The 26952-nt window shown below is 48.9% G+C and overlaps 1 protein-coding gene across 2 annotated transcripts in view; it reads left to right on the forward strand.

Moving 5' to 3' along the window:
* Nucleotides 1–15367, forward strand: part of EMSY (EMSY transcriptional repressor, BRCA2 interacting) — a 33303-nt gene extending 17936 nt beyond the window's left edge. Inside the window, exons 15-21 of one of the 2 annotated variants that reach the window (XM_056858265.1) lie at nucleotides 3107–3271; nucleotides 3815–3970; nucleotides 6650–6709; nucleotides 8861–9015; nucleotides 10610–11173; nucleotides 13731–14246; nucleotides 15176–15367. In XM_056858265.1, coding sequence (XP_056714243.1) covers nucleotides 3107–3271; nucleotides 3815–3970; nucleotides 6650–6709; nucleotides 8861–9015; nucleotides 10610–11173; nucleotides 13731–14246; nucleotides 15176–15367 — 1808 coding nt within the window. The remainder of the gene's footprint in view (nucleotides 1–3106; nucleotides 3272–3814; nucleotides 3971–6649; nucleotides 6710–8860; nucleotides 9016–10609; nucleotides 11174–13730; nucleotides 14247–15175) is intronic. The other variant, XM_056858266.1, reaches the window with a different exon arrangement.
* Nucleotides 15368–26952: the final 11585 nt, after the last annotated feature.

Genomic DNA, 26952 nt, shown 5'->3' on the forward strand with positions numbered 1-26952 from the left:
CAGGACCCCACATGCCGTCCTGCTAAGGGCTACAATGGGAGGGTTGCTTAAGTTTGCTTCTGAGCTCACTACTTCTTCTAAAAAGGATCCAGGCCTTAAGCTGTCTGTGGATAAACAGTTTGGGGTTACCGTGAGGTTGTAGCTGTCACTCGGATCCCTGATCTTCTTGGGATTCTTAACTCTCTTGCATGCTTGTGAAATGTGTTTTTTTAATTATTATGTTGGCATTCAGCCCATTCCTAGAATTCAGCCTCGTGTTCCACGTGAACACGCACGAACACACAAAGTTGCCTTTATACTGAGTCAGATCCTCGGCCCATTGAAGCCAGGATTGTCTACTCAGACCGGCAGCAGCTCTCCTGGGTCTCAGGTGGAGGTCTTTCACATCACCTACTGCCTGGCCCTTTCAACTGGAGATGCTAAAGATTGAACCTGGCACCTTCTGCATGCTAAGCAGATGCTCTGCCACTGAGTCACACCCCCTTGCCATGGCTCTCCAGGGTCTCAGGCGGAGGTCTTTCACATCACCTACTGCCTGGCCCTTTCAACTGGAGATGCTGGGGATTGAACCTGGGATCTTCTGCATGCCAAGCAGATGCTCTACCACTGAACCATGGCCCCTCCCTATGGCTCTCCAGGGTCTCAGGAAAAGGTCTTTCACGTCACCTACTTGCCTGGTCCTTTTAACTGGAGATGCCAGGGGTTGAACCTGGGACCTTCTGCATGCCAAGCAGATGCTGTTCCACTGTGCCACAACCCCTCCCTTTGAGCTAGTTTTCCCTCATGTTGCCCACAAGCATTTTTGGCATGGCATCTAAGCAGAAGTGTCAGGGCTTTGGAATCTTCCTCTTCTCACATTTGAATTCCTTATTGCATGCATTTTTTGATGTGTTTTCATCCCATTTTCTGTGGTATGTAGATCTCACCTCTGCTGTTGCCCCCACAACAGCCCTGTGAGTTTGTTTAGACTGAGGGTGGTGGTGGGGGGTGACTGGCATTTCATGGCAGAGTGGGGATTTGGGGGAATTTGACCCTGGGTTTTCCCCTCAGTTCTAGTTCAGCAGTCAAACGGCTGTACCCACACTGGGTCTCAGAGTATATAGCAGGAGTTGGCAATGTGGTGCTCGTGGTTGCCACTGCGCCCGCTGACACCTTCCTGGCCCCTCCCCCAAGTGTTTTTAGAAAGCAACCAGAGCCAGATGGGGCTTTTGCCCAGTGGGGGCTCCCGATTGTCCTTTGAAGATCTTATTGGCTGTGCAGAGTCTTTAAAAGTTGCTTCGGCGGCAGCTGCCACCGCAGCACAAAGGTTCTTCACTGTATAGAATGATAGAATCACAGAGTTGGAAGGTACCACCAGGGTCATCTAGTCCCACCCCTTGCACAATGCAGGAAATTCACAATTACCTCCCCCCCAAACCCCCAGTGACCCCCTACTCCATGCCCAGAAGATGGCCAAGATGCCCTCCCTCTCATGATCTGCCTAAGGTCATAGAATCAGCATTGCTGACAGATGGCCATCTAGCCTCTTCTTAAAAACCTCCAGGGAAGGAGAGCTCTCCCGAGGAAGCCTGTTCCCCTGAGAAACTGCTCTAACTGTTAGAAAATTCTTCCTAATGTCTAGACAGAAACTCTTTTGATTTAATTTCAGTCCGTTGGTTCTGGTCCGACCTTCTGGGGCAACAGAAAACAACTCGGCACCATCCTCTATGTGACAGCCCCTCAAGTACTTGAAGATGGTTATTATATCCCCTCTCAGTCTTCTCCTCTCCTGGCTAAACATACCCAGCTCCTTCAACCTTTCCTCACCTTTGGTGTATGACTGAAGGTGTATGCAAGAAAACATTTTTAAGCTGTATGTTCATTTTAAGAGACATCACGTTAAACAGAGCTTTCGCTTGGAAGGTTGAAGGGTTGCTATTAGAGTTATGCATGACCTCGCTCCCTGACTTTGGCTTCACCTCCTGCGGCGGCCATTTTTTGTCTGTGCCCTCCACCCTGAGTCAGAATTCCAAAGGCGCCCACAGGCTCAGAAAGGTCGGGGACCCCGCTATATAGCATTCTCCTCCTGGGGTTTCCTCTTCCCATCTGTGTAATCTTTGTTTCCTATTAGGCCGTAAATTTTCGGGGAGCATGCTCACTGCTACCACCAGAGAGCAAGCATGGCGTGAGTATAATCAAGCGGCTCCAAATGGGAGGAGCTGTTCACCTGGTTGTACTAGCAAGGGGATAGACGGTTCACTTCTCACATGATGAGACGTAGTTAATGTTACCGCAAAATGTGCATGGATGCTGTTAAAATGACGACAGTGTGAAACAGGATGGCCTGAGTCGTCCCAAAAGTCCTAGCCTGCGTTCCAAGGGCATCTGTTCACTGTGCGGAACAGATTTCTCCCTCTCTCATAATACCAGAACGCGGGGTGACATCTGCTGAAGCTGGAGGGTGAGAGATTCAAAACAGATAAAAGGAAGTATTTCTTTACACAATGCAGAGTTAAATTGTGGAACTCCCTGCCCCAGGATGGGTGGTGATGGCTGCCAACTTGGAAGGCCCTTAGAGGGGAGTGGACATGTTCATGGAGGAGAGGGCTATCCATGGCTACTAGTCAAAATGGATACTAGCCATGAGGCATACCTATTCTCTCCAAGATCGGGGAGCATGCCAAATATATTAGGTGCTGTGGAACACTGGGAGTTCACCAGGCTGGGGCCACAGCCAAGAAGGCTCTGGCTTATTTTTATTTGATTTATTATTCGACTTGTATCCTGCTCTCTTTCCTGGCCGGAGTTGAGGACGGCTGGACACTTTTTGGGCCAGGGACCCTGAGTGACTTGTTGCCAGCTGAGCGTAATGCCCTTTGTGGGGGGTGGGGTTTATCGAGAGAGGCGGTCCCACAGGTACATGAAAATAAGATGGCAGGGTAAGGGGATGGGGAGCGTACACAAGCCCGTCGTTGTACGTTCGTTGCCTGGCGATACCTGGCTGTTTTTGCCTGGGTCTTGCTTGTGTTTAAAGAACAAAGCAAAAAAAAAAGTTGGCTAAATTGGAGTAGATCAACGAGAGGTTGGGAGGCCAACACAGAGGGTCTGTCTTTCCCCCGTGTCTCAGATTCCCAACCGGTGGTCCACGTCATCGCCTCCCGAAGCCAGGACTGGGCCGAGCATGAGATCGCCGTGGACTCCAGCCCCACCATCATCTACCAGGATGTCTCCGGCGAGTCGCAGTCGGCCACGTCGACAATAAAAGCCCTCTTGGAGCTCCAGCAGACGACGGGTGAGTAGATCCGGCTCAGGCCTGGCACGGAGATGGTTTCCCTTTGGCCCGCCTGGTGTAAACCGGCTTGTATTTCTCGTGTGTTGGGAGTGAAAAAATGAACAAATGAGATTTCTTTCAGTCCTTCATTTACACCCTGCCTTTCTGTGAGAGCCAGCGTGGTGTAGTGGTTAAGAGTGGTGGTTTGGAGCGGTGGATGCTGATCTGGAGAACCGGGTTTGATTCCCCACTTCTCCACACGAGCGGCGGAGGCTAATCTGGTGAACTGAATTTGTTTCCATGATCCTACACACAAAGCCAGCTGGGTGACCTTGGGCCAGTCACAGCTCTCTTAGAGCTCTCTCAGCCCCACCTACCTCACAGGGTGTCTGTTGTGGGGAGGGGAAGGGAAGGTGATTGTAAGCCAGTTTGATTCTCCCTTAAGTGGTGGAGAAAGTCGGCATATAAACACCAACTCTTCTTCTTCTAAAATTACTCCGGGGTCTTTTTTTTAACTTGCTTTTTAAAAAAAACAAGGTGACGTCTTTTCTATTTCCCTTGCAGTGAAGGAGAAGCTGGAGTCCAAACCAAGGCAGCCGACCATCGACCTGAGCCAAATGGCCGTGCCCATCCAGATGGCCCAAGAGAAGCGCCATTCTCCAGACAGCCCCTCCATTGCTGTGGTGGAATCTGAGCTCGTGGCTGAATATATTACCACTGGTAAGTGTCCCGTGGGGCCGGTGTAGTCGCTTAAAGCAGGACCCTGGGAGAACTTTTTAAATTATTTTTATTTTACTTCATTTATTAGTCTTCAGTATTCTATTAGTGGCCGAATGGACTTTATTTAGTTCACTTATACCCCTCCTTTCTACCCAGAGGGGAGATTCAGAGCTGCTTACGTCGATCTCCTGTTCTCCATTTTATACTTGCAGCAACCCTGTGAGGGAGGCTAGGCTGAGTGTGCGTGACTGGCCCGAGGTCGACCAGAAAGCTTCCATAGCAGAGGGTGGTATTCAAACCTGGGTCTCCCAGATGCTAGTCCAGCAGTCTAATCACCACAGCATACTGACTTCTCATGGCTTGGGGGGGGGGGGGGGAATTCAGATCTTAACCTACTTAGACCTCTACGTTTCCCCACGTATTGAACGGGCCTCCCTAGGGAGTTAAAACTGGAACTCAGGGCCACTCAGCTAGACAGCTGAACCAGTGTAATGGGGTCCCCAACCTTTTTGAGCCTGTGGGCACCTTTTGAATTCTGGCACAGGGTGGCAGGCACAGCCACAAAATGTTTGTTGCAGCTTACCTCCTGTCACACAGTGCAGAGACCCTTGTGCTGTGCTGGCAGCTGCTGCCAAAGCAACCTTTTTAAAAAATCTGCACAGTCAGTTAGAAGCCTTGCTAGGCAGAAGCCCCAGCAGGAAAGAGACCTCTCTGAAAGATCATTTCTTAACAAGCTCCTTGTTAAGCCAGCGTGGTGTAGTGGTTGAGAGCGGTGGTTTGGAGCGGGGGACTCTGATCTGGAGAACCGGCTTTGATTCCCCACTTCTCTGCATGAGCAGCGGAGGCTAATCGGGTGAACTGGATTTGTTTCCCTACTCCTACACATGAAGCCAGCTGGGTGACCTTGCCAGCTAGTCAGCCTCACCTACCTCACAGGGTGTCTGTTGTAAGGAGGGGAAGGAAAGGTGATCGTAAGCCAGTTGATTCTGCCTTAAGTGGTAGAGAAAGTCGGCATATAAAAACCAAGTCTTCTTCTTCCTCCTTCTTTCTTTTTCCTCTTCTTCCTCCTTCTTTATTCCTTCTTCTTCTTCCTCCTTCTTCCTGAGACCCACAGGGCAGGGCGGGGAAAAAGCTGGGAACTCCAGATTTTTTCTCCTTAATGTTGAGAGCAGTATATTCATTATTAAGACATGAACATGCAAAACTGCTTTTTATTGAGTCAGAACATAGGTTCATCAACATCAGTACTGTTCTCTGGGGCACCTGCCGCTCTCTGGAATTTCACCCTCAAGGCAGAAATCCTGGGAAGTTTTCTTAAAACAAGAGAAGACTCCTTGAATTTGTGTGTGCGCGTATGCTGCTTTCTGCCAGATGTGAAATTATAAGGGAGGAGGTGTGTTTCTCCCCTCCGTGTCAGTAGAATTAAAGTATGCATCAGTTTTTGCATCTCCCCACCACCACCGCTGGCTTCAACGTTGAAGGTTATTTTAAAGGTTAACACCTCTAACCAGATTGCTATGATAGAAACGAGGAGTATTCTGTTCCCAGCTGCTGTGGCTTCATCCGTGTGTGTCTGCTGCATTCTGAGGTCATGGGTTTCCATCTCCTGGAAGCCTCCAAAACTCGCATTGCACCTTTCTGTTTGCGCACGTTGACCGCCACGCCCAAAAATGTGCTTAGAACGCACCTGTAGCTCCTTACATTTTTACAGTTATTGACAGCATGAAAACTGGGTTTTTTCCCCTTCTTCTCTCATCATACCCCGTAAAACCGAATAGCAGGACATTCAGGATGGACAAAAGGAAGTAGTTCATTCCACTTGCCAATGGAATCCAGTAGCTAACGCTATGTCTATACCTACAGAAGGCGGAGGAGGTGGTGGAATGTATTTGTACTGCTTCAAATTGTAGGCCGGGAAACTATATTTTAACTTCACTGCCTGATTTGTTTTTTTAAGCCACTTTGCAAGTAGAAAACTAGGGCAGTAAGGAGTGGGCTGGGCCGAAATCTTTCTCCATGACATGCTAGCTTTTTTGCTTGCAAGGAGTTGGTAACTTAACGTTGCCCCAACCGCAGTCTGAAATGGTACATTTTGTCCCAGCCTCTCATTTCTCACCCCATTTTGCTCTGGGGGTAGATCAGGTTCCTGGGCAGCTTTTAAAAAGGAACTCGTGGAGGAATAGATCTGCAGTTAATTTTATGGTGAGTTTATAATGCTGTTTTTACTGCTAAATTGTTTTTGAAAGCTTTTGCTGTGTAACAGGGAGTGATTTTGCACATGAACAGGTATCTGGGGCTTTGCTATGTTAGCTAGGAGTAGAACCTCCAGGCTCAGAGGCAGGATACCTCTGAGAATGAGATGCTGGGGACAGAGAGGAGTGGTCTATCATGTCTGGAGTTCCCCGGGGGGCTCTGGCTGGCTGCTGTTTCAGAGAGTCTGCCCATTGCGGTCTCGTCCAGGCAGTCAGGCCTCACTTTTCATTTTGTCTCCTGTTCAAAGACCAAGACGCGTTATCCCTCCTCTCAGAATTTTCGGACGGGCGACGAAAAAATAGCAGAGGGGCCCAGCAGACGAGTTCTAAGTGAAGAGCTCATCGGGCTTTAGAGTTAAACCCCCTGGCGGAGATGAGCCAAGCAATTTCTGACTCCTCTCTTAGTAACACTTCTGTTTATCTGCAGACTCAGGAAGACAGCACTGTATTCGTTCACAATCGGAAGAATACCTCCAAAACCACATAGGTTAGACATTTTATTTCTAAAAGGCCTTTTTGAAACCAAAAAAAGCCACAACATTATCTGAGGCATCCGGGTGGATCCAGCAGAGCGTTTTCCAGAAGTACTCGTGCAGGTGTTTGTGGAATCAGTGAATTTCCACTTCTGTATAGAACAGTTCACTCAACATGGGCTTAGAGGCCTCCAGGTGATGATTGCAGCTTTCAGTACTGACAGCCACCCATGGAAATCTCCCTTACAGTTCCCTCACGGTGCTTGGCTTCTTAGAGTAGCAGAGAGGAATGAGCGACTCGCTGCAATGTCATTTTGTTACGGTTCTTTGTTCCTTGCAGCTGCAAGACAAAGCCAGACATTGTCAGAGGGTGAGTAGATGAGGACACAAGCTTCCGTACTGGCAGAGGTGTGTCGGAGGCTTTCTGCGGAAGCCTGTAGCAGCTGTTACAGAGTTGATAGCTGCCACAGGCACCCGGAAGCTTCCGATCACATGGTAGCTCAATCGCACCCTCCTGTGTGAACTGGCCCAGAACCCTCAGTGCTTTTATTAGACCAGAGGTGTCAAACGTAAGGCCCTCGAGCCAGATTTGGCCCCTTTAGAGCTGTTATCCAGCCTGCAAGCCAGCCGAGGCAGCCACCCCCGCTCCACTCCCGATCTGGGCTGGCGAGGCATGGCCCAGCCCGACCAAGTGATATTTATGTCTTATCCGGCCCTTGTAACAGTTGAGTTCAACACCCTTCATTAGAACTTTTGTGCAAGAAACTGCTTTTGAGGCTAAATCCCATGAGGGTTTAATGTGAACCTGTTAGGTTTCTCCCAGTTGGCTTGAAGACTTACGGTTGCCTGCAGAACATTTTATCTGTTTTGCTTTGGGGTTTCTTCCCCCTTTCATTTGATGGGTGCACACCACCAAATTTTACCTTGTGCCTTCTCACACTTGGCCACCCGTCACTTATACACTTACGCAGGAGAAAGGTAAAGCAGGACACTGACAGCTTAGAATGCCATTGGGGCAAGATCAAAACCCACACTCGTGCCACTGTCAGAATACTGGGTGGAGAGGGACCTTCACACAGAGGGTCACGTGGGACCTTCACACAAAGGGTCACGTGGTCACACTCCAGCCTCAGGAGTTTACCCTACCTTTTAAAAATCCACACTTCAACCCCTACCTGTTCCTCCACTCTCTTCCGCACTCGTCGCATTACAGCGATCCAAGTTCAGCCAGGAGGGCGTGAGCGGCCCAGCAAATTTTCCTCCAGCAAATTTTCCGTGGCCAACTGGAGACTCGAACCAGCGTCTCACTGGTCCCAGCCGAGCCCTTTGACCTGTAGTCTTTAACCACTATATCATGTACATAAATATGACATGAATGTCACTTGGTCAGGCTGGGCCATGTGTACCATGAATTGAATGCCAGGTACCTGAGATACAAACTTTATGCAAGACACAGGCAAAGTCAATTAGTGATATTGTTTTTTTACTTTATTTTTTTTACTTAAAATACAAACATGCTTAAGACGATAACACTCTTGCAGTATTTTCTTTCATTGAACAGTCTTTGATCATTGATAGCTTGGTACTGGGCTGCCTCGGCTGGGGAGCCCACAGTGGGTTCGTCAGCCCAGATCAGGACTGGGGGAGGTGACTGCCTCAGGTGGCTTGCCGAGCCGGATAAGAGCTCTCGGGGCCGGATCCGGCCCCCGGGCCACATGTTTGACACCCCTGCTGTAATCTATCAAGTGTTCAATAGCATTACATCTAAAAAAAAATGTACACACCTTAATTAAAAATACTTAATTGCTACAAAGGTGTCACAGAAACATGAAGTGGGCACACGCTGTTGGAAAAATGGCACCGATAGACTTGCTCGACACAGGGTTGTCACAATCCTTCAATTTGTAAAAAAAAAATGCAACATCTGCGAAGCACAATCAAACGAGGTTATGCCTGTACTTTGCAGCCCTCTTGGTGCCCCCCACACTAAGTCTACAGTTGGTGCTGGTGTCTTCTGTTCCCTTCTTATTTATTGGGGAGGGTCTCTCGTCTACACACTTTGCCTTACGGGAGTTCAGCCGAGCGGGGGGCTTCGCAGAGGGTTTTGAGACGCTACAGTTGACGTTTCTTTTTCTGACTTCCTTCCCCCCCCCCCCAATTTCCAGTTAGCCATCGGTCCCAGCCCCACCAGCCATCCGCCCAGCCCCAACGGACCCTGCTGCAGCACGTGGCTCAGTCCCAGACGGCCACGCAGACCTCCGTCGTGGTGAAGTCCATCCCAGCATCCTCCACGGGTGCCATCACGCACATCATGCAGCAGGTCAGTCCGTTGCCTTCGCCCATCAGGCACCCTGTTCTGGGCGGCTGGGGCAGCTGCTCCCGATAAGCGTGGGGCAGGCCTCTCTAGGGAAGTGACGGTAAAGCAGGGGTCCCCAAACGTTTTGGTCCTGTGGGCACCTTTGGAGTTGTGGCAGAGCACAGTGGGCACAGCCACAAAATGGCTGCTGCAGGAGGCAGAATCGGCCACGAAATGACCGCTGCGGCTTTTGTTCCGCCACACAATGAAGACCCCTGTGCTGTGGTGGCAGCTGCTGCCAAAGCAACATCTTTAAAACTCCGCACCGCCAATCAGAAACCTTGCTGGACAAAAGCCCCACCAGGCCCCGCCCACTTTCTACAAACATTTGGGCACCAGGCAGGTGCCACAGTACCCACAGGTACCACGTTGGGGATCCCTGTAGCAGAGCTTGGGTAAGAGGACGGGGCGTTGGGTTCAGGACTGCCAAGAGAGGGTCTCATCTTTCATGCAACGCGTCACTGCCGTGGGGAGTTTACACCCATGAGATCTGGTCTTGGCCGCTGGCTTAGATGGCATGGAAAGGGAATTAGATTCATGGGAGGGGATGTCTACTGACCCCTGTCCATGAGATGCATACGAGACTGCCTTATAATAATAATTCAGATCTCGCTCAGTATTTTGGGGTACATTTTTATTCCGCCCTTCCGCCAAGGGCTCAATACATGGGCTTGGATCCTGCCTACAGTTTCCTCAGGCAGAAGGATTTTCATCTGTGAAAGCACAACTTTCCCACCTCTCTCTCCTTCTGCAAGCCAAAATTCGGCCCTCCTGCCACAAGCCGAAATTTGGCCCAGAATGCTTCTCCTGCCGGACAGTGCTCCCCTGGGAACAGCTAAGAGGGGGAATTGGAGGTCTCCTGTGAAAGGGAATAATTTGCGAAAATTGCATGTGTCTCCCCTTCCCCCTCGTGTGGGTGGAAACTTTAGGTGGGATACAACCCCTGGTTCTGCACTCCTCCATTTTACTCTCACAACGAACCTGCAAAGCAGGCACCTCTGAGGGAGAATAACCGGCACAAGATCTCTCCGGAAGCCCTGTCAGCTCTGGACGTGCCAAACTCTCCCCTCCCAGTCTGTTACTTTCCCGTCTCTTGTTCTACTTCGCAGTTTCGCTGTGAGAGCCAGTGTGGTGTAGAGGTTAAGAGCAGTGGTTTGGAGCGGTGGACTCTGATCTGGAGAACCGGATTTGATCCCCCCTCCTCTACATGAGCAGCAGAGGCTAATCTGCAGTCGTCTTGTTTGTGGCTTCCTAGAGGCACCTGGCTGGCCACTGTGTGAACAGACTGCTGGATTTGATGGGCCTGGGTCTGATCCAGCAGGGCCTTTCTTATGTTCTTAATCTGGTGAACTGGATTTGTTTCCCCACTCCTCCACCTGAAGCCAGCTGGCTAGTCACACTCTCTCAGCCCCACCTACCTCACAGGGTGTCTGTTGTGGGGAGGGGAAGGAGATTGTAAGCCAGTTTGATTCTGCCTTAAGTGGGAGAGAAAGTCGGCCATATAAAAACCAACTCTTCTTTTTCTTTTGGTTTTTTTTTGGGGGGGTGCACCTTCAAGGCCCTGAGCAGCCACACGGCATTTACCAAGCACAGTGAGCAGCTGGGCACCGAGGAGGGCGAAGTGGAAGAGATGGACACGCTGGACCCCCAGACGGGGCTCTTCTACCGCTCCGCCCTGGCGCCGGGGCAAAAGCCACTGAAGCTGGGCCAGCCCCCGCTGGAGCAGACGCAGCTTCAGGTCAAGACCCTGCAGTGCTTCCAGGCCAAGCAGAAGCAGACCATCCACCTGCAGGCCGAGCAGCTCCCCCACAAGCTCCCCCAGATGCCCCAGCTCTCCATCCGGCACCAGAAGCTGGCCCCTCTCCAGCAGCACGAGCCGGCGCCCCCCAAGCTGTCGGACGCCCAGCCAGCGCCGCACCACTCCATCATCCGCGAGAGGCAGCTCCCCACCTTGGTGGCCCAGCCCCAGCAGACCGTCGTCCAGGTGCTGGCCGTCAAGACCACCCAGCAGCTCCCCAAGCTGCAGCAGGCCCCCACCGCCCAGAAGATCTATGTCCAGCCCCAGCCGCCCCAGAGCCAGATGCAGCTTTCGGCCGCTCCCGAGAAGCCATCGGCGAGCCAGGTAACGGGATCTCAGTGGCGCTGAGCTGGGAGGGAGGTGGGACAAAACGGACGAGCTCGGTCACCGTTTTGCGGGAGAGATTGCCTGCCATTTTTCTGGGAGATGCGGTGGAGAAGGTAGCCCCGGTGAATTATTCCGCCGCACGTTTGCCCCTTAGGAGGCTGACGCTCGGCGAGTACAGGGCTCAGGCAACTGAGAGATAGTGGCGAGTATTGTTGACCAAGTGCCTAAGTAGCAGCAGTCAGGACACTGATCTGATCCATCCTTGTTCCTTCCTTGAGTTCAGGAGGGAGGGAACAAGAGTGCCTCTGAGGATGTGCAGAGAGCCCAGAGATGTAAGCAATGGCTCAGGGCACCGATCCAGCCCTTTTTGGGGAATAAAAATGGCTAGGCATGCTTACTTGGAGAGGAAGCCTCGCATTAGACTCAGCGGGGCTTGCTTTAGAGTAAACACAGGGTCACGGGGCACGCAGTGGCATTGGTGATGCTTGTTTCTGAGTAAACCCAGGCAGCAGTTCTCTGCATGCTTACTGGCGAGTAAGCCCCACTCATGGAATGAAATAAGGGATAATAAGGTTTTTTTAAATCCCTTTTATTTATGGAACTAACACACCAGATAGGAACAAGATGAATCTAGCTGCCTTGCTACTTGAGAGAGAGAGAGAGAGAGAGTTCTAGAAGAGCTGGATTCAAGTCCGGTAGCACCTTCGAGACCCCACAAGATTTTCGGGGTATACACTTTCTAGAGTCAAAGCTCCCTTTGTCAGATACCTCTCGGAAGCTTATACCCCCAAAACCTTGCGGCTCTCTAAGATGCTACTAGACTCAAATCCAGCTCTTCTGCTGCATACCAACAGCGCTATCCTCTGGAACCATTCTAGAAGAAAAGTCGAAGAATAGCACTCAGCAGACAGACAAGGAAAAAGCCTGTTTAGAAAGAAGGTATTTCCCCCCTACAGTCCTGTCTCGCTAGGGCTTACTGCCCCCTGCAAGATACTGTATACAAGACATTGCTGTATTCAAACAAATACCACCCTGGGGATTTTTTTGCCTGTCCTCCAGCATAGACCAAGCCCTATGAGGAAAGGCTGAGGGGACCTGGGAATGTTTAGTCTAGAGAAGAGGAGGTTGAGGGGGGACATGATTGCCCTCTTGCAGTATTTGAAAGGAGGGCAGGGAGCTGTTCCTGTTGGCAGCAGAGGACAGGACTTGCAATAATGGGTTTAAATTGTGGGCAGAAAGGTACCGGCTTGATATTGGGAAAAAGTTTTTTACATTAAGAGTTGTTCAGTAGTGGAATCGGCTTCCTAGGGAGGTGGTGAGCTCCCTCTCACTGGCAGTCTTTAAGCAGAGGCTGGACAAGCACTTGTCAGGGATGCTCTAGGCTGATCCTGCATTCAGCAGGGGGTTGGACTAGATGGCCCGTATGGCCCCTTTCCGATTCTATGATTCCTCCAGTTTTTTTTTTAAGAAACTCCCTGCAGTTAGAAAACTAGCAATTCAGGGGGAAGAGTTCATCTGTAGCCCCCTTCTCTCCAGTATACTATCCCAGTCTGAGCTGTGTTGAAGGATTTGAACCTGGGACCTTCTGCATGTCAAGCCGGTGTTCTGCCACTGAGCCACAGCCCCTCTCACTCCACGCTTGCATTTTGCCTCTGTGTACCCACGTAGGCGTTTGGTGTCTAAGCAAGGGCTGGCTTGCTTGTTAGATGAAATTGAAATGCTGAACCTCCTATCTAGAGGTCAACACTAGTCTCAGCCATCGTGTACAACACCAGCCCTAATTATTGATCAATATAACTAAATAGAAACGTTCCAGGCCCATTGGGAGCGGGGAGGGGGGAACTCCCTTGAACTTGGAAGTCTGTTCTTCTAAATGCACCTCGTTGTACGATCGATCCCTAATTCCTTTTCTGTTTGTTTGTGTCTTTTTCTTTCTGTTTTGTAGGTATAAAGTAAATTGATTTTCGTCCCTGTAATACCCTTTAAAAAAAATTTCTATGGAAATAAAGACGAACCCCCTCGGCGGCAGTCTAAGGATCTCCATTGTACGTCTTCCTTTGTAGTTTACATCACCCTCGGCTTAGTAACTTTCTCCTAGAAGAGCGATCTCATTTTCCAGGGGGGAGAGGGCAGAAAAATTAAGTAGCAAAAGTGTGCATTGACACTTCCCCCCCCCCAATAAATGCGTTTAAAGGGGGGAAACGCTTTTGTCCTTAAATGCTCTGAGCATTTGAAAGGGTGTGTGTGATGAGAGGCAACGCTGGGGGGGCTGTAAATCCCAAAGGAAAACGGGGCTGCTGTGATTTCTACTGCAGAAATGGACACCTGGCGATCTCTCTTTTGACTTCAACATCTTTCTAGTCTTCCCACACCAGCTCCTTCTAGCTGGTGATCATTCTGTGTTTAAAATCCAGAGTTTCCAAACTCTCTTCCCCATCGAAGTTTACGCTGGTGGCTTTGTTTTTTTTTCTTTTTAATTTTAGGCTTTAAGTGATATAATAGAGAGAAAGGACTGACCTGCCTGTAACATGCACAAACCCAATTTGATTTTCAGGTTCACCAGCCCATAATATCCCAAGGATCCTCTGTTACAAAGATAACTTTTGAGGGGCATCAGCCGCCTACCGTGTCCAAGGTGGCCGGCATCAGTGCGGCTCCCAAGCTGGCCCCGCCACCCCCGAACCTATTTCCTGGCCAGGTGCCCACGAAGACAGCCGTCGCGGACATCTTGAAAATGTCCATGATGGAAGCTCAGATCGACCCGAGCGTTGACCGTGCGGCGGCAGACCCCCCCGGTGGCAAGGCTGCCCCCACTGGCAGCCTGGCTGGCGAAGCGGACTCGGCGCCCGCCTCTGTGCTGCGGGTGGCTCCGACTGGGGTGGGCGCCACTGCTGTGGCGACGTCAGTCCTGCAGCTGCCGAAACGCTTGGACTCTGCCCCTGCGGTCGGGCCATCTCTGCTGGAGAGGAAAGCGGCGGTGCCGGCCCCACCCACAGCCAGCCAGTTCATCCGAATCCAGAACATCGCCCCGAAGAAAGCAGAGGAGATGCCCACGGAGATCTTAATTCAGGTAAGCAGTGAGAAGATCGTTCTGGAGAATTATAGAGCTGGAAGGGGGTATGCAGAAAGTTGGGCCGCTGTGGAAGGTGCTGTGGCGCTCCCGGCTCGCGCTGGCAGAGCCGCACTCAAGGGGCCAAAGAGCCGCATGTGACTCGGGAGCCGCAGTTTGCCAACCACTGGCCTAGAGCATCCCTGACAAGTGTTTGTCCAGCCGCTGCTTGAAGACTGCCGGAGAGGGGGAGCTCACCACCTCCCTAGGAAGCTGATTCCACTGCTGAACAGTTCTTTACTGTAAAAAAACATTTTCCTAGTATCCAGCCGGTACCTTTCTGCCTGTATTACTGCATTGCTCAAAGCACATAAGAACATTATACAAATTGGGCTTCCCTCCCTCCCAAGGATTTAGAATCATAGAATCCCTTTAACTGGAGATGCCGAGGATTAAACTTTGGACCTTCTGCATGCCAAGTAGATGCTCTACCACTGAGCCGCAGCCCCTCCCCTAACCCCCTCCTTTCTCTCTGTTGGTTATTGGAGGGACCCCTGACAAACAGATATTTTAACTGCTGATTGTATGATAGATTGGGATGGACTTCGGCCACAAACAATAAATGTTATTATTTTTATAACTGCTGATGTTTTTAGTATTTTAAACGTGCATCAATTGAATTGTATTGCACTGTTCATCTTCATTCTTCTGTGCAGGCACACATTGGGGACTGCGCATGTGCAGGCAGGCCCGCACATGTGCAGTCTCCAATGTGTGCCTGCACAGAAGACACTCGGTGAACATCAGTTACAGGTAAGTGCAACTGTTGTTTTTTCATTGTATTGTGTGATAGTACGCCCTGAGCCCGGCTTGGCCGGGGATGGGGGGGCGGTAAAAGCTTAATAAATAAATAAATCTTCATGTGCGGCGTTCCGTTCTCGTTTTTCCAGACTATCCCACAGTATTCCGTGTCCTGCCACTCCACCTCCAACGTGGTCGTGGAACCCAGCGGGCTCCTGGAGCTCAACAACTTCACCAGCCAGCGTCTCGACGATGAGGAGACCGTCATGGAGCAGGACGTGGACAGCAGCAACGAGGAAGGCGCCGAGCCCAGCCCCGGCCAAGTCTCAGAGCAGTCCTAGCACCCCCCTGGGGGCGCCGGCACGCACTTCGTACACGCGGGAGGAACGCCGCCTTGGCGGTTGGCACCTGGTGGCGCCCTTGTGTCCTCACCAAGCACTTTGCTCCGCCAGGGTGTTGGGCGCGGATCCTTCACACACAGGAGTGTTAATTCGACAGTATTGGCGGATCTGTATCGTGAAATGGTTTCCGGCCGAGAGGCAGAGAGCCAATGTACCAGGGTCGACCTTTTAAAAAGCAGCCGAATGTGTTACTTTAAGTAGAGGAGAGAAAGCATAGTGTGGGTCTCTCTTTCTCTCTCTCTCTCTCTCTCTCCCTCCCTCCCTCCCTCCCTCCCTCAGCTACTACAACCTCTTCAGAGTCCCAAAAGGTGTGTGTGTGTCTGTATAAGCAGCAGAACGAAGCTCCATCACAAAAAGACTTTTTTTGTTTTTTAAAGGGCAGGAAGTTTTCTGAAAACAGTCCTTTATGGGGCCGGGAAATCACCTAAAGAAATTCCGACGGTGTGGCTTTTTTGTTTCTGAAGAAGCTGGAGGAAGAATTGGCCTTGTTTTTCTTCTGTTTTTGTTTCTGTTTTAAATACCATTGGCTAATAGTCAGAAATAAGGAGAATTAGGGGAGGGGTTTGCTCCCTCCAAGAAGAGTGTTTTTCTGTCTACCACGTGCAGTTGAAAATGTCAAGCTGTCCTACCTTGCAAAGAAGTTTTATTTATTTAAAAATAACAGATTGAGGCCCAGCCAAGGGTCTGGATCCTGTTAAACAGGCCAGTACGCTTAAACTCGGGTTATCGAGACAAACAGTTTCACCTTTTTAAGCTGCAGAGGATGGAGAAAATGTGTTCTCAGCTTAGATCATTCAAAGCTCCAGGGAATTGCTAGTATCTCAAACTAGGATTTGGGTTGATCCGTGGAATTCCACTCCCTTCTTACACTTTTTTTTCTTTCTTTTTTAAAGTTGATTGTGTCTGGGGACTTTAAAAGTTAAAACAGCGCATCTTTTTATAGGTTTTTTTTTTAAATTTTGTTTTTTAGGTTTCCCTTCTCTGCCTTATTTTGATTTGCACAAGCAATAGATTTGGGAGGTGGGGAGGTTCTGCCGGTTAAAGCAAACGGATTTAAGAAAAGGAGCAACGAAACAGCAAAACAATCTCTTGTACATTTTGGTAATGAAGAACAGTGCTTTTTTAAAAAAAGAAACAAAAGGAAAATTGTATATAGGAACAAGGTTTTTAACTGTTTTTTGTATAGGTTTCATTATAAATAAGCATTTTAAGGCTTTCGGGGATGTATCCTGTAAATACACATTTATCAGCGTAACTGCCCGTTTTTGGTGCTGAAAAGCTACTTTTAAGTAGAAGGTTCTCAGAAGGCTCTAATACAGTTTTTTCATCAATATTTTCTAAGCTGTGGTTTTACTATTTCAAGGGCGGGGTGGGGGCATAGTTACCATTAAACTACTAGAGAGAAACATTCCAGAAGGTCAAGTATGATACCAAAAAGGGAAAAAATAAAAATAAAATTTGTTGTTCTTCAAAGCATCACATGGTGCAACACTCAACTATCCTACAGGTGGCACTGTTGACCATTTTTAGCTGCTGTTGGACCTTATGTATAAAAACTCTTGTTGACTTTCTCTATTCCTTCTGTCTCTCTCCAGCTCTGGGTTGGAAAATACCTGGAGATTTTAGGGGTGGAGCCTGGAGAGGGACCCCAGCAGAGTACAGTGGCATAGAGCCCACCCTCCAAAGCAGCCATTTTCTCCAGGGGAACTGATCTCTGTCATCTGGCGATCAGTTGTAATTCTGGAAGCTCTCCAAGCCCCACCTGGTAGTTGGTAACATAAGAAAGGCTCTGCTGGATCAGACCAAGGCCCATCGAGCCCAGCAGTCTGTTCCCACAGTGGCCAACCAGGTACCTCTAGGAAGCCCACAAGCAAGATGACTGCAGCAGCATTACCCTGCCTATGTTCCACAGCGCCTGGTATAATAGGCATGCTGATCTGATCTGGGAGAGAATAGGTATGCATCATGACTAGTATCCATTTTTACTGTTAGTCATGGATAGCCTTCTCCATGAACATGTCCACTCCCCTCTTAAAGCCTTCCAAGTTGGCAGTCATCACCACATCCTGGGGCAGGGAGTTCCACAATTTAACTATGCGTTGTGTGAAGAAATACTTCCTTTCATCGGTTTTGAATCTCTCACCCTCCAGCTTCAGCAGATGACCCCTCATTCTAGTATTATGACAGAGGGAGAAAAGCTTCTCCATGTCCACTCCATACCATGCATACTTTTATAGCCCTCTATCATGTCTCTCCTTAGTTGCCTTCTTTCCAAGCTAAACAGCCCTAAGCATTTTAGCTGCTCCTCATAGGGCAGTTGATCTAGCCCCCTGATCATTTTGGTTGCTCATTTCTGCACCTTCTCAAGCTCTGCAATATCCTTTTTTAGGTGTGGTGACCAGAACTGTACACAGTATTCCAAGTGTGGTCTCACCATAGATTTGTACGATGGCAGTATGATAGCAGCAGTTTTATTCTCTATTCCTTGTCTAATTATGGCCAGCATGGAACCCTATACTTTTCCAAGATAATTTGAATAGACCAAGAAAGAGGTTGTTTTATGGGTTGTGCTGCGCATTTTCCCATGCCTTTCTTAAAGCAGGGAAATGCCTCCTTCACAATGCCCAGCAGAGATTGAGTCGCCCGTCGTAGAAGTGCATGTCAGGATCCCTTTAAAGTGTTAGATGTACGCAAATTTCCTGTCCCTCTAAGGTTATGTGTGTGTTCAGTGCCATCAAGGCGCTTCCGATTCATGGCGACCCTATGAATCAATGTCCTCCAAAATCTCCTATCTTTGACAGCCTTGCTCAGATCTTGCAAATTGAGGGCTGTGACTTCCTTTATTGAGTCAATCCATCTCTTGTTGGGTCTTCCTCTTTTCCTGCTGCCCTCAACTTTTCTTAGCATGACTGTCTTTTCTAGTGACTCTTGTCTTCTCCTCTAAGGTTATAGGAGATTTATAATTCCTATAAGAGAGATCAAACCAGCTTAAAAGCACCTTCCCTTCCCCTCCCCACAACAGACACCCCGTGAGGCTGAGAGAGTGCGACTAGCCCAAGGTCACCAAGCTGGCTTCGTGTGTAGGAGAGGGGAAAACAAATCCATTTCACCAGATTAGCGTCCACTGCTCATGTGGAGGAGTGGGGAATCGAACCTGGTTCTCCAGATCAGACTCCACCGCTCCAAACCACCACTCTTAACCACTACACCACGCTCACTGCACCATGCTGGCTCTCTAGTGGGGAAAGCAGTAAATGGCTAGATTGGCCTGTACAAAGTCCAGCCCGAGAAAGAAAATCCATGTTAATTCTTTTTTATTAACACGGTTCATCATTGCATGAGATATTTAAGTGCTAGAGGTGTTAGTTTCCAGCATTCTGGGAAGACAGTTTCGGGTGGGTAGCCATTTTGGTCTGCGGTAGAAGAGCAAAGATCAGGGTGCAGGAGCCCCTTAACAGACCAACGAGATTTCCAAGGTACCAGCTTTTGAGCGTCAAACCTCCCTTTGTCAGTTACCAGATACATATCTGACAAAGGGGGCTTTGACTCTCAAAAACCTATCCCCCGAAAATCTTGGTGGTCGCTAAGGTGCTACTTGACTTGAATCTGCTTGGAAATCTTGTTGGTCTTCAAGACAGCGACAGACCCAAATCTTGCTCTACGTTCTGGGAAGAAATAAACCACCGAGGCGCCTCTCAAGTGAGAAGACGACTTCTTCCCAGAATGCAAGTGCTGAAATCGAACTCCTCCAACAATTAATATCTTGTGTCGTTTTGATTAGTCCTAATAAAAACTAGGTACACGCAAGTGGTCATCCACTTAGCTTGGTCATGAATGACTCAGCGGTTACAAGCCATGGATGTAGGAAGCCAAGTATGAATCAACCAGACCAAGGGATTAATATTTCCTCCTGCAGGGAGATTCTGCTCAGCCCTGATGAACATGTAAAGTTGCCAAATCCGGCTGGAGAAATTCCTGGAGATTTGAGGGTGGGATTTGGGGAGGGTTGCCAGGTCCCTCTTTGCCACCAGTGGGAGGTTTTTGGGGTGGAGCCTGAGAGGGGGGGAGGGGCTTCTATGCCATAGAGTCCAATTGCCAAAACGGCCATTTTCTCAAGGGGAACTGATCTCTGTCGGCTGGAGATCAGTTGTAATAGCCGGAGATCTCCAGCTAGTACCTGGAGGTTGGCAATCCTATATTTGGAGAAGGGGGACCTCAGCTGTGTATAATGCAGCGGATATGGCATAAATGTCACTTGGTTGGGCCATGCCTTGCCAGCCCAGATCAGAACGGGGGGGGGGGTTAGGTGCTTTGGCTAGCTCGTGGGCTGGATACGAATCCGTTGAGTGGAAACTCACTTCAGCATCTCCAGTTAGAAAGACTAGTCAAGTAGGTGATGGGAAAGACCTCTGCCTGAGACCCTGGCATTATCGGGGTTGGGAAGGGGATTGCAAACTAATATATCCCAAGATCCCTTCTGAATTTTAATGAAAGTAAAGGGTGAGTCCCTTTCACCATCCACACAATTTATGGCAGGGCCCTCACAGTGAGTTGAGTGGGCAGGCCATTGTTTTGGTTTTTGTCTGTTGCAACATTTCCCAGAAAAGAGGGATTGTGGCAGCCAAGTCTACACACACACACACACACACACACACGTGCTGTCCCGGCAAAGGCCAAGCTGGGTTATCGATACAGCACCGAAGACGGAGGATCGCTCTTAAGGAATGGCATCTGTCTTCCACGCCAGCTGTAAAACTAAATTTTATGACTTGGCTTTTATCACTTAGCACTTCGCAGATATATGCAGAGGGAGAAGGAGATCCATTTGTGTCCTCCTGATTAGGAAATTCTCTGGCAAAGCTCAGTGCAATCGGTGGTTTTACTTGGGGGAAAAAAGGCTTGGCTTGGCCAACAGGGCAAAGAAGAGGGAAATGATACTGGAAAAGTTCAGGCTGTGTTCTAGGTCAGAGGTGAACAAGTTCCCCAGTTCCGTTGGTCGACCTTTTTCAGAGCTTTGCTCTGCGGCCTACGTTCCAGTCCTCCTGAATTTAACTTTTAATAAGGAGAATTTCTCAAATTAACTCCAGAATTGTGGCCAGCGTGATTGACCACAACTCTCAGTTCCTTTTGCTCATTTCCCTCCACCCCCTTACGTTAAGGTGCACACGTGGATTAATGAAACTTTTTTTTAAGGAACTTGGATCCTACATTTAAATGCATGGTTGCTGGGCCATGCGCGTATGCACATTTCGCATGGCTGCAATGCTGGACCAAAAAAAAAAAAAAAGGATACAACTCTACATGTAGAAAAGAGCAAAAGTCCAGTAGCACATTAAAGACGAGCAAAATTTCTGCCAGGGTACGAGCTTTCGTGAGTCACAGCTCACTTCTTCAGGTTCTTCAGGTATCTGAAGAAGTGAGCTGTGGCTCACAAAAGCTTGTACCCTGCCAGAAATTTTGCTAGTCTTTAAGGTGCTACTGGACTCTTACTCTTTTCTACTGCTACAGCCAGACTAACATGGCTCCCCATCGTGATCTAACACTACATGTGATTGTCTCTGTGCTGTTGCTGTGTTTTAGCAAGATGCAGAAGTGTGTTTGTGACAGAGAATAAAAAGGCAAAGTACAAAGGAAAGCTACAGGAACCACATGTGCCCAGAAATCTCTGCCAACTTTCGAAAATGACCGAGATCAGTTCCCCTGGAGAAAATGGCCACTTTGGCAATTGGACTCCCCTCTCCAAGCCCCGCCCTCTGCAGGCTCCACCCCCAAAATCTCCAGGTATTTCCCAACCCGGAGCTGGCAACCCTATTGCTAAAGCATTGGTTACACCCAGGAAGCAAAAACATGTAATTTACAGATAGGCTGTGGCTCAGTGGCAAAGCATTGGCTTTATATTCACAAAGCCCCAGGTTCCATCCCCACCAACTCCTGTTAATGAGTGGCCATTTTCTCCCGGTGGACTGATCTCTGTCGCCTGGAGATCAATTGTAATCCCAGGAGATCTCCAGCCACCACCTGGAGATTGGAAACCCTAGATATAATTCCATAGCATTCGCCTTCCAAAGCAGCCATTTTCTCCAGGGGAACTGATCACTGCTGTGGGGAGATCAGTTGTAATTCCAGGAGATTTCCTGGCACCACCTGGAGGTTGGCCTACGGTTGCCAGGTCCCTCTTCGCCACCGGCGGGAGGTTTTTGGGGCAGAGCCTGAGGAGGGCAGGGTTTGGGGAGGGGAGGGGACTTCAACACCATAGAGTCCAATTGCCCAAGCAGCCATTTTATCCCGGTGAACTGATCTCTATTGGCTGGAGAGCAGTTGCAATAGCAGGAAATCTCCAGCCAGTACCTGAAGCTTTGGAAACTGGCACGGGAAAAATTCAGTACAATGATACAAAATATGTGTATTGTGTTTCAAGACATTTCAACAAGTACGATGGACTACAAAAAGTGACAATAAACAATATATATACAAAATATACAAAACGTGTTTGATACAATCTATAAATAGTACAATCTTAGTATATATATATATATATATATATATATATATATATATATATATATATATATATATATATATATATATATATATATATATATATATAAAAATAGTTTAAAAGGTCCATCAGCTAAGCTGTTGCCTACACTTTGGAGTATACTACGGGAACTGGTGAATTGACTTCATGATATATAGAATTTAATTAAGCTTGGATACTTGATTGGAAATGGGGCTGAAGAAATATTCTTGAAACGGCCGTCCCCCACCATCATGCTTAATGAAGACTTTGTGATCATTTTATACATGTACCTGATGGACCTTTTAAACTATTTATATATTTATATATATATATATACACACACACACACTAAGAAGATTGTACTATTTATAGACTGTATCAAACACGTTTTGTATATTTTGTATATATATTGTTTATTGTCACTTTTTGTAGTCCATTGTACTTGTTGAAATGTCTTGAAACACAATATACATATTTTGTATCATTGTACTGCATTTTTCCCGTGCCAGTTTCCAAACCTAACGGTATGAGCACGGAGGTGCTCTCTTTTTTCTTGTTTTGCTAGTACCTGAAGCTTGGCAACCCTAGGTTGGCCAGCCTTCGAGGTGCAAAGGCAGCCACTGGTCACCACAGAAGGTTTCCACGGAGCAAAGAATTCAAACCCCACCATGGGGAAATCCAGCATAAATTCCCCTCCCCAAACCGTGTGGTGCTAATTTGAGAAGCTCGATCCCCTTCTCGTGTCTAATTATAGCTGTCAAATGTGATTTCCTCCGAGCGTATTCTGACGTCGTCTCTTCTTTTCGGTGGCAAGTTCCCTTTCCTGGCTTCTCGCGGAGGAGGGTTCCGCTTCCTCCCGGCTTTCTCTGAACCCCTCAGGCCCACGGTGGTGCGGTTGTAGCCTTACCTAAGTCTCTCTTTTTTTTTGCTCTGTCACTTATGGTCAGGTTGACTTTTGAACAGCCCATCTTTGGGCTGTGGGAGACAAACCACATCCGGGCGCGTTCTCAGTTCGGGTGTTTTCCACTGCAATATTAGAACGTCAACCCCTTCAAATAACACTGAGCCGACGTGAGAATTTCCCACAAGGTTACAGCGGCGTAAATGATTTGTGCTGAATTTGCCGTACGGTGCGCCCATTCACAGTAAATTGGCAAATTTCTTGGTGGGGATTCTGAAGAAACAAACTACAGGCTGAGTGTCCTTTATCTGGACTGCTTGGGGCAAGAAGTGGTCTGTATTTTGGATCTTTCTGTATTTTGGAAGAGGAGGAGGAGGAGGTTTTTATATGCCGACTTTCTCTGCCACTTAAGGAAGAATCAAACTGGCTTACAATCACCTTCCCCTCCCAACAACAGACACCCTGTGAGGTAGGTGGGGCTGAGAGAGCTGTGACTAGCCCAAGGTCATCCAGCTAGCTTTATGTGGAGGAGTGGGGAAACCAACCCAGTTCACCAGATTAGCCTCCACCGCTCAAGTGGAGGAGTGGGGAATCAAACCCGGTTCTCCAGATCAGACTCCACCGCTCCAAACCACTGCTCTTAACCACTACACCACGCTGGCTAAACCCTACTGGCACTACACCATGCTGTATATTTGCATATACATAATGAGCTATCTTGGGGATGGGCCCCAAGTCTAAACACGAAGACGGCTAATGGAAGACGGTGACAGAAAGGGATGGATAAGTATCTTTGGGGAGAGCTTTCCAGCAATTTTGCTTTGACGGCATTTAAAGGTAACTAGACATATTTCATGGAGGTTGGGTCTATTGGGGAAGGGAAGGCAGCATTGAATAGCCTGATCTCGTCAGATTTTGGAAGCTAAGCAGGGTCAGCCCTGGTTAGTATTTGGATGGGAGACCACCAAGGAATACCGGGTTGCTGTGCGGAAAACGGCACCGGCAAACCACCTCTGTTAGTCTCTTACCTTGAAAACAGCACAACGGGTCACCCCTAAGTCGGCTGTGACTTAAGTGCAATTTACACAAATACACACAGGTCCATTGGGGGCTGTTAGCCTGAACACAGGACCTGAACATGTGAAGCTGCCTTATGCTGAATCAGACCCTGGTCCATCAAAGTCAGTATTGTCCATTGAGATTGACAGTGGCTCTCCAGGGTTTTGGGCTGAGGTCTTTCACATCACCTACAATCAGGATTGCCAGGCCACTGGCAGGGGATGGGGGGGGGGCGGTAGGGAACTGATATCTGTAGAGAGATGTAGTGGTTAAGAGCAGTGGACACTAATCTGGAGAACCAGGTTCGATTCCCCAGCCCTCCACATGAAGCCTGCTGGGTGACCTCGGGCTAGTCACAGTTCTCTCTGAACTCTCTCAACCCCACCCACCTCACAAGGTGCCTGTTGAGGAGAGAGGAAGGGACTGAGATTGTAAACTGCTTTGAGACTCCTAATGGTAGAGAAAAGCCGGGTATAAAAGCCAACTCTTCTTCTTCTGGAGATGAGCTGTAATTCTGGGGGATCCCTAAGTCCTACCTGGAGTCTGGCATCCCTGCCTACAACATCATTTTTTAAACTGGAGATGGCTAAGGATTGAACCTGGGATCTTCCTCATGCCAAGCAGGTGCTCTGTCACTGAGCCACAGCCCCTCCCCATGGCAGACCAGGGTCTCAGGCAGAGGTCCTTCACATCACCTACCGCCTGGCCCTTACTGAAGATGCTGGGGATTGAACCTGGCACCTTCTAGCTCTGATGGCTAAATTGAACCTCCATGTTCAGAAGCAGTATACCTTTCAATACTGGTTGCTAATGTGTAGCCATAAGGGAAGGCTGTTGCCTTCAAGCCCTGAAGAAGAACTGGCTTTCCCCTGTTGGAAACAGGATGCTAGAGAGGATGGATGCTAATTCAGCAAAGGTTCTTCTTCTTCTCTTAGGGAAAATTGTGCAGATCTCTCCAGGTTTTTTTCCCTGGTGCAGAACTGTATTTATTTTTAGAGCAGAGAGTACACAGCCCTGTGGTGTAGCCTGATCCTACGCACATTTATGTGGAAGTAAGTCCCACTTAGTTCCCTGAATCTGAACTGCCAGGGAAGAATGCCCAGGACTACAGCCTTTGTCAAAATAATCTGTATTGGGGGGGTGGGGGGAACCCTAACCATTCATTTCTTGCCCTTTGAGAATTTTATTTTCAAGCTGATGATAATATCCTTTTAGGTCCCTTGCCAAATTACCACTTCAGTGCTTATTTGCACAACTAGCACATCTGGGAGATTTTTCCGTGAGGTTGTTTTGTTTGGAAAAACTGACGTAAAGACTGCTCCTTTTTAACATTAAAAAAAATGCTTTAGAATGGGGGGGGAATGCATGCCTTAGAGTTGCCAACCTCCAGATGGTTCCTGGAGATCTCCCAGAATTACAGTTGATCTCCAGGCTACAGGGATCTGTTCCTCTGCAGAAAATGGCTGCTTTGGAGGGTAGACTCTATGACATTACACCCTGTTGAGGTCCCTCACCAAGCTCCAACCCCCAGATCTCCAGGAATTTCGCAAATAGGGTTGCCAGGTTCCTCTTCACCACTGGCGGGAGGTTTTTGGGGCGGAGCCTGAGGAGGGCGGGGTTTGGTGAGGGGAGGGACTCCAATGCCATAGAATCCTATTGCCAAAGTGGCCCTTTTCTCCAGGGGAACTGATCTCTATCGGCTGGAGATCAGTTGTAATAGCAGATCTCCAGCTAGTACCTGGAGGTTGGCAACCCTACTACCAGGTGATTTGATCTGCGTCGCCTGGAGATCAGTTGTAATAGCGGGAGCTCTCCAGCCACCAACTGGAGGTTGGCAAGCCTATCCCTCATCCTGGCAGCCCTTACTGCCTGAACAAGAGGGGGGAAACTGGGAGAACGTGTGGGGCCTCAGTCCGACGGGATGGCTGGGAACTGCCCTCTCTGGGGAGAGCAAGGCTCATAGAGTGGGAGCTTGGACTTGCAAAAGCCAGCCCGAAGGAGAATGCATCACTGGGAAGTTCTGCCAAACCAAGAACAGTCTTTGAAGCAAAGTGTATTCTCAAGGGGGGGGGGTTGAATTTGTAGGAAACTGAGACAAAGATGTCAGACGGAGGCCTTTCCCCCCTCCCCAGCAAAAATATGGACAGCCCCCCAGGGGATCTGTAGCCACAGCAAACAGTAACACTGCACAAATCCTTTCCCTTTCAGAAGAAGAAGAAGGAGAAGAAGAGTTGGTTTTTATATGATCTCCAGACAACAGAGATCAGTTCCTCCGGAGAAAATGGCAGTGTCAAGAGGGTTGCCAACCTCCAGGGGGTTCCTGGGGATCACCCAGTGTTACAGCTCACTACAGAGATCCATTCCCCTAGCGAAGATGGCCACCTTGGAAGATGGTCTGTATGGCATTACACCTCTCTGGGGTCCCGCCCCTCCCCCAAAACCGCCCTCCCCAGGCTCTGCCCCCAGATCTCCAGGAATTTCCCAACTGAGAGCTGGCAACCATAAAATCCAGCCTAGCAAGGACGGCTGGCTTCAGCCCCGAGCGGGCGTTCAAGTCACACTGCAGTAGGCGCCAGATGAAGTTGCATTGGGGAGAGAATTCCACACATGGGGCTCCCCCACAAAGAAGACCCTCGTTTGGATAGCCACCCACTTCACATTCAAAGAAGACCCCCCCTTGCAAATTCTCAGCAAGAGGTGGTCACAAACAGCAGCTTTGCTTGGGAACAAGATGGAACTTATTCAGATGATTTAGTAGGGTCGCCAACTCTGGGTTGGGAAATTCCTGGAGATTAGGAGGATGGAGCCCCAGGAGGTGGGGTTTGGGGAGGGGAAGGACCTTAGCAAGATATAATGCCATAGAGTCCACCCTGCGGAGCAGCCATTTTCTCCAGGGGAACTGATCTTGGTTGTCTGGAGATCAGTTGTAACTCCAGAAAATCTGCAGGCCCCACCTGGAGGCCGGCCACCCTATGTTTTGGTCCCGGGGCAGTGAATTAATTAAGAGCTCATAAGACTCTTCCTTTTCACTGGGCCCATGAAATT

The sequence above is a fragment of the Euleptes europaea genome, chromosome 12 (assembly GCF_029931775.1).
Source record: "Euleptes europaea isolate rEulEur1 chromosome 12, rEulEur1.hap1, whole genome shotgun sequence".
NCBI classification, from domain to species: domain Eukaryota; kingdom Metazoa; phylum Chordata; class Lepidosauria; order Squamata; family Sphaerodactylidae; genus Euleptes; species Euleptes europaea.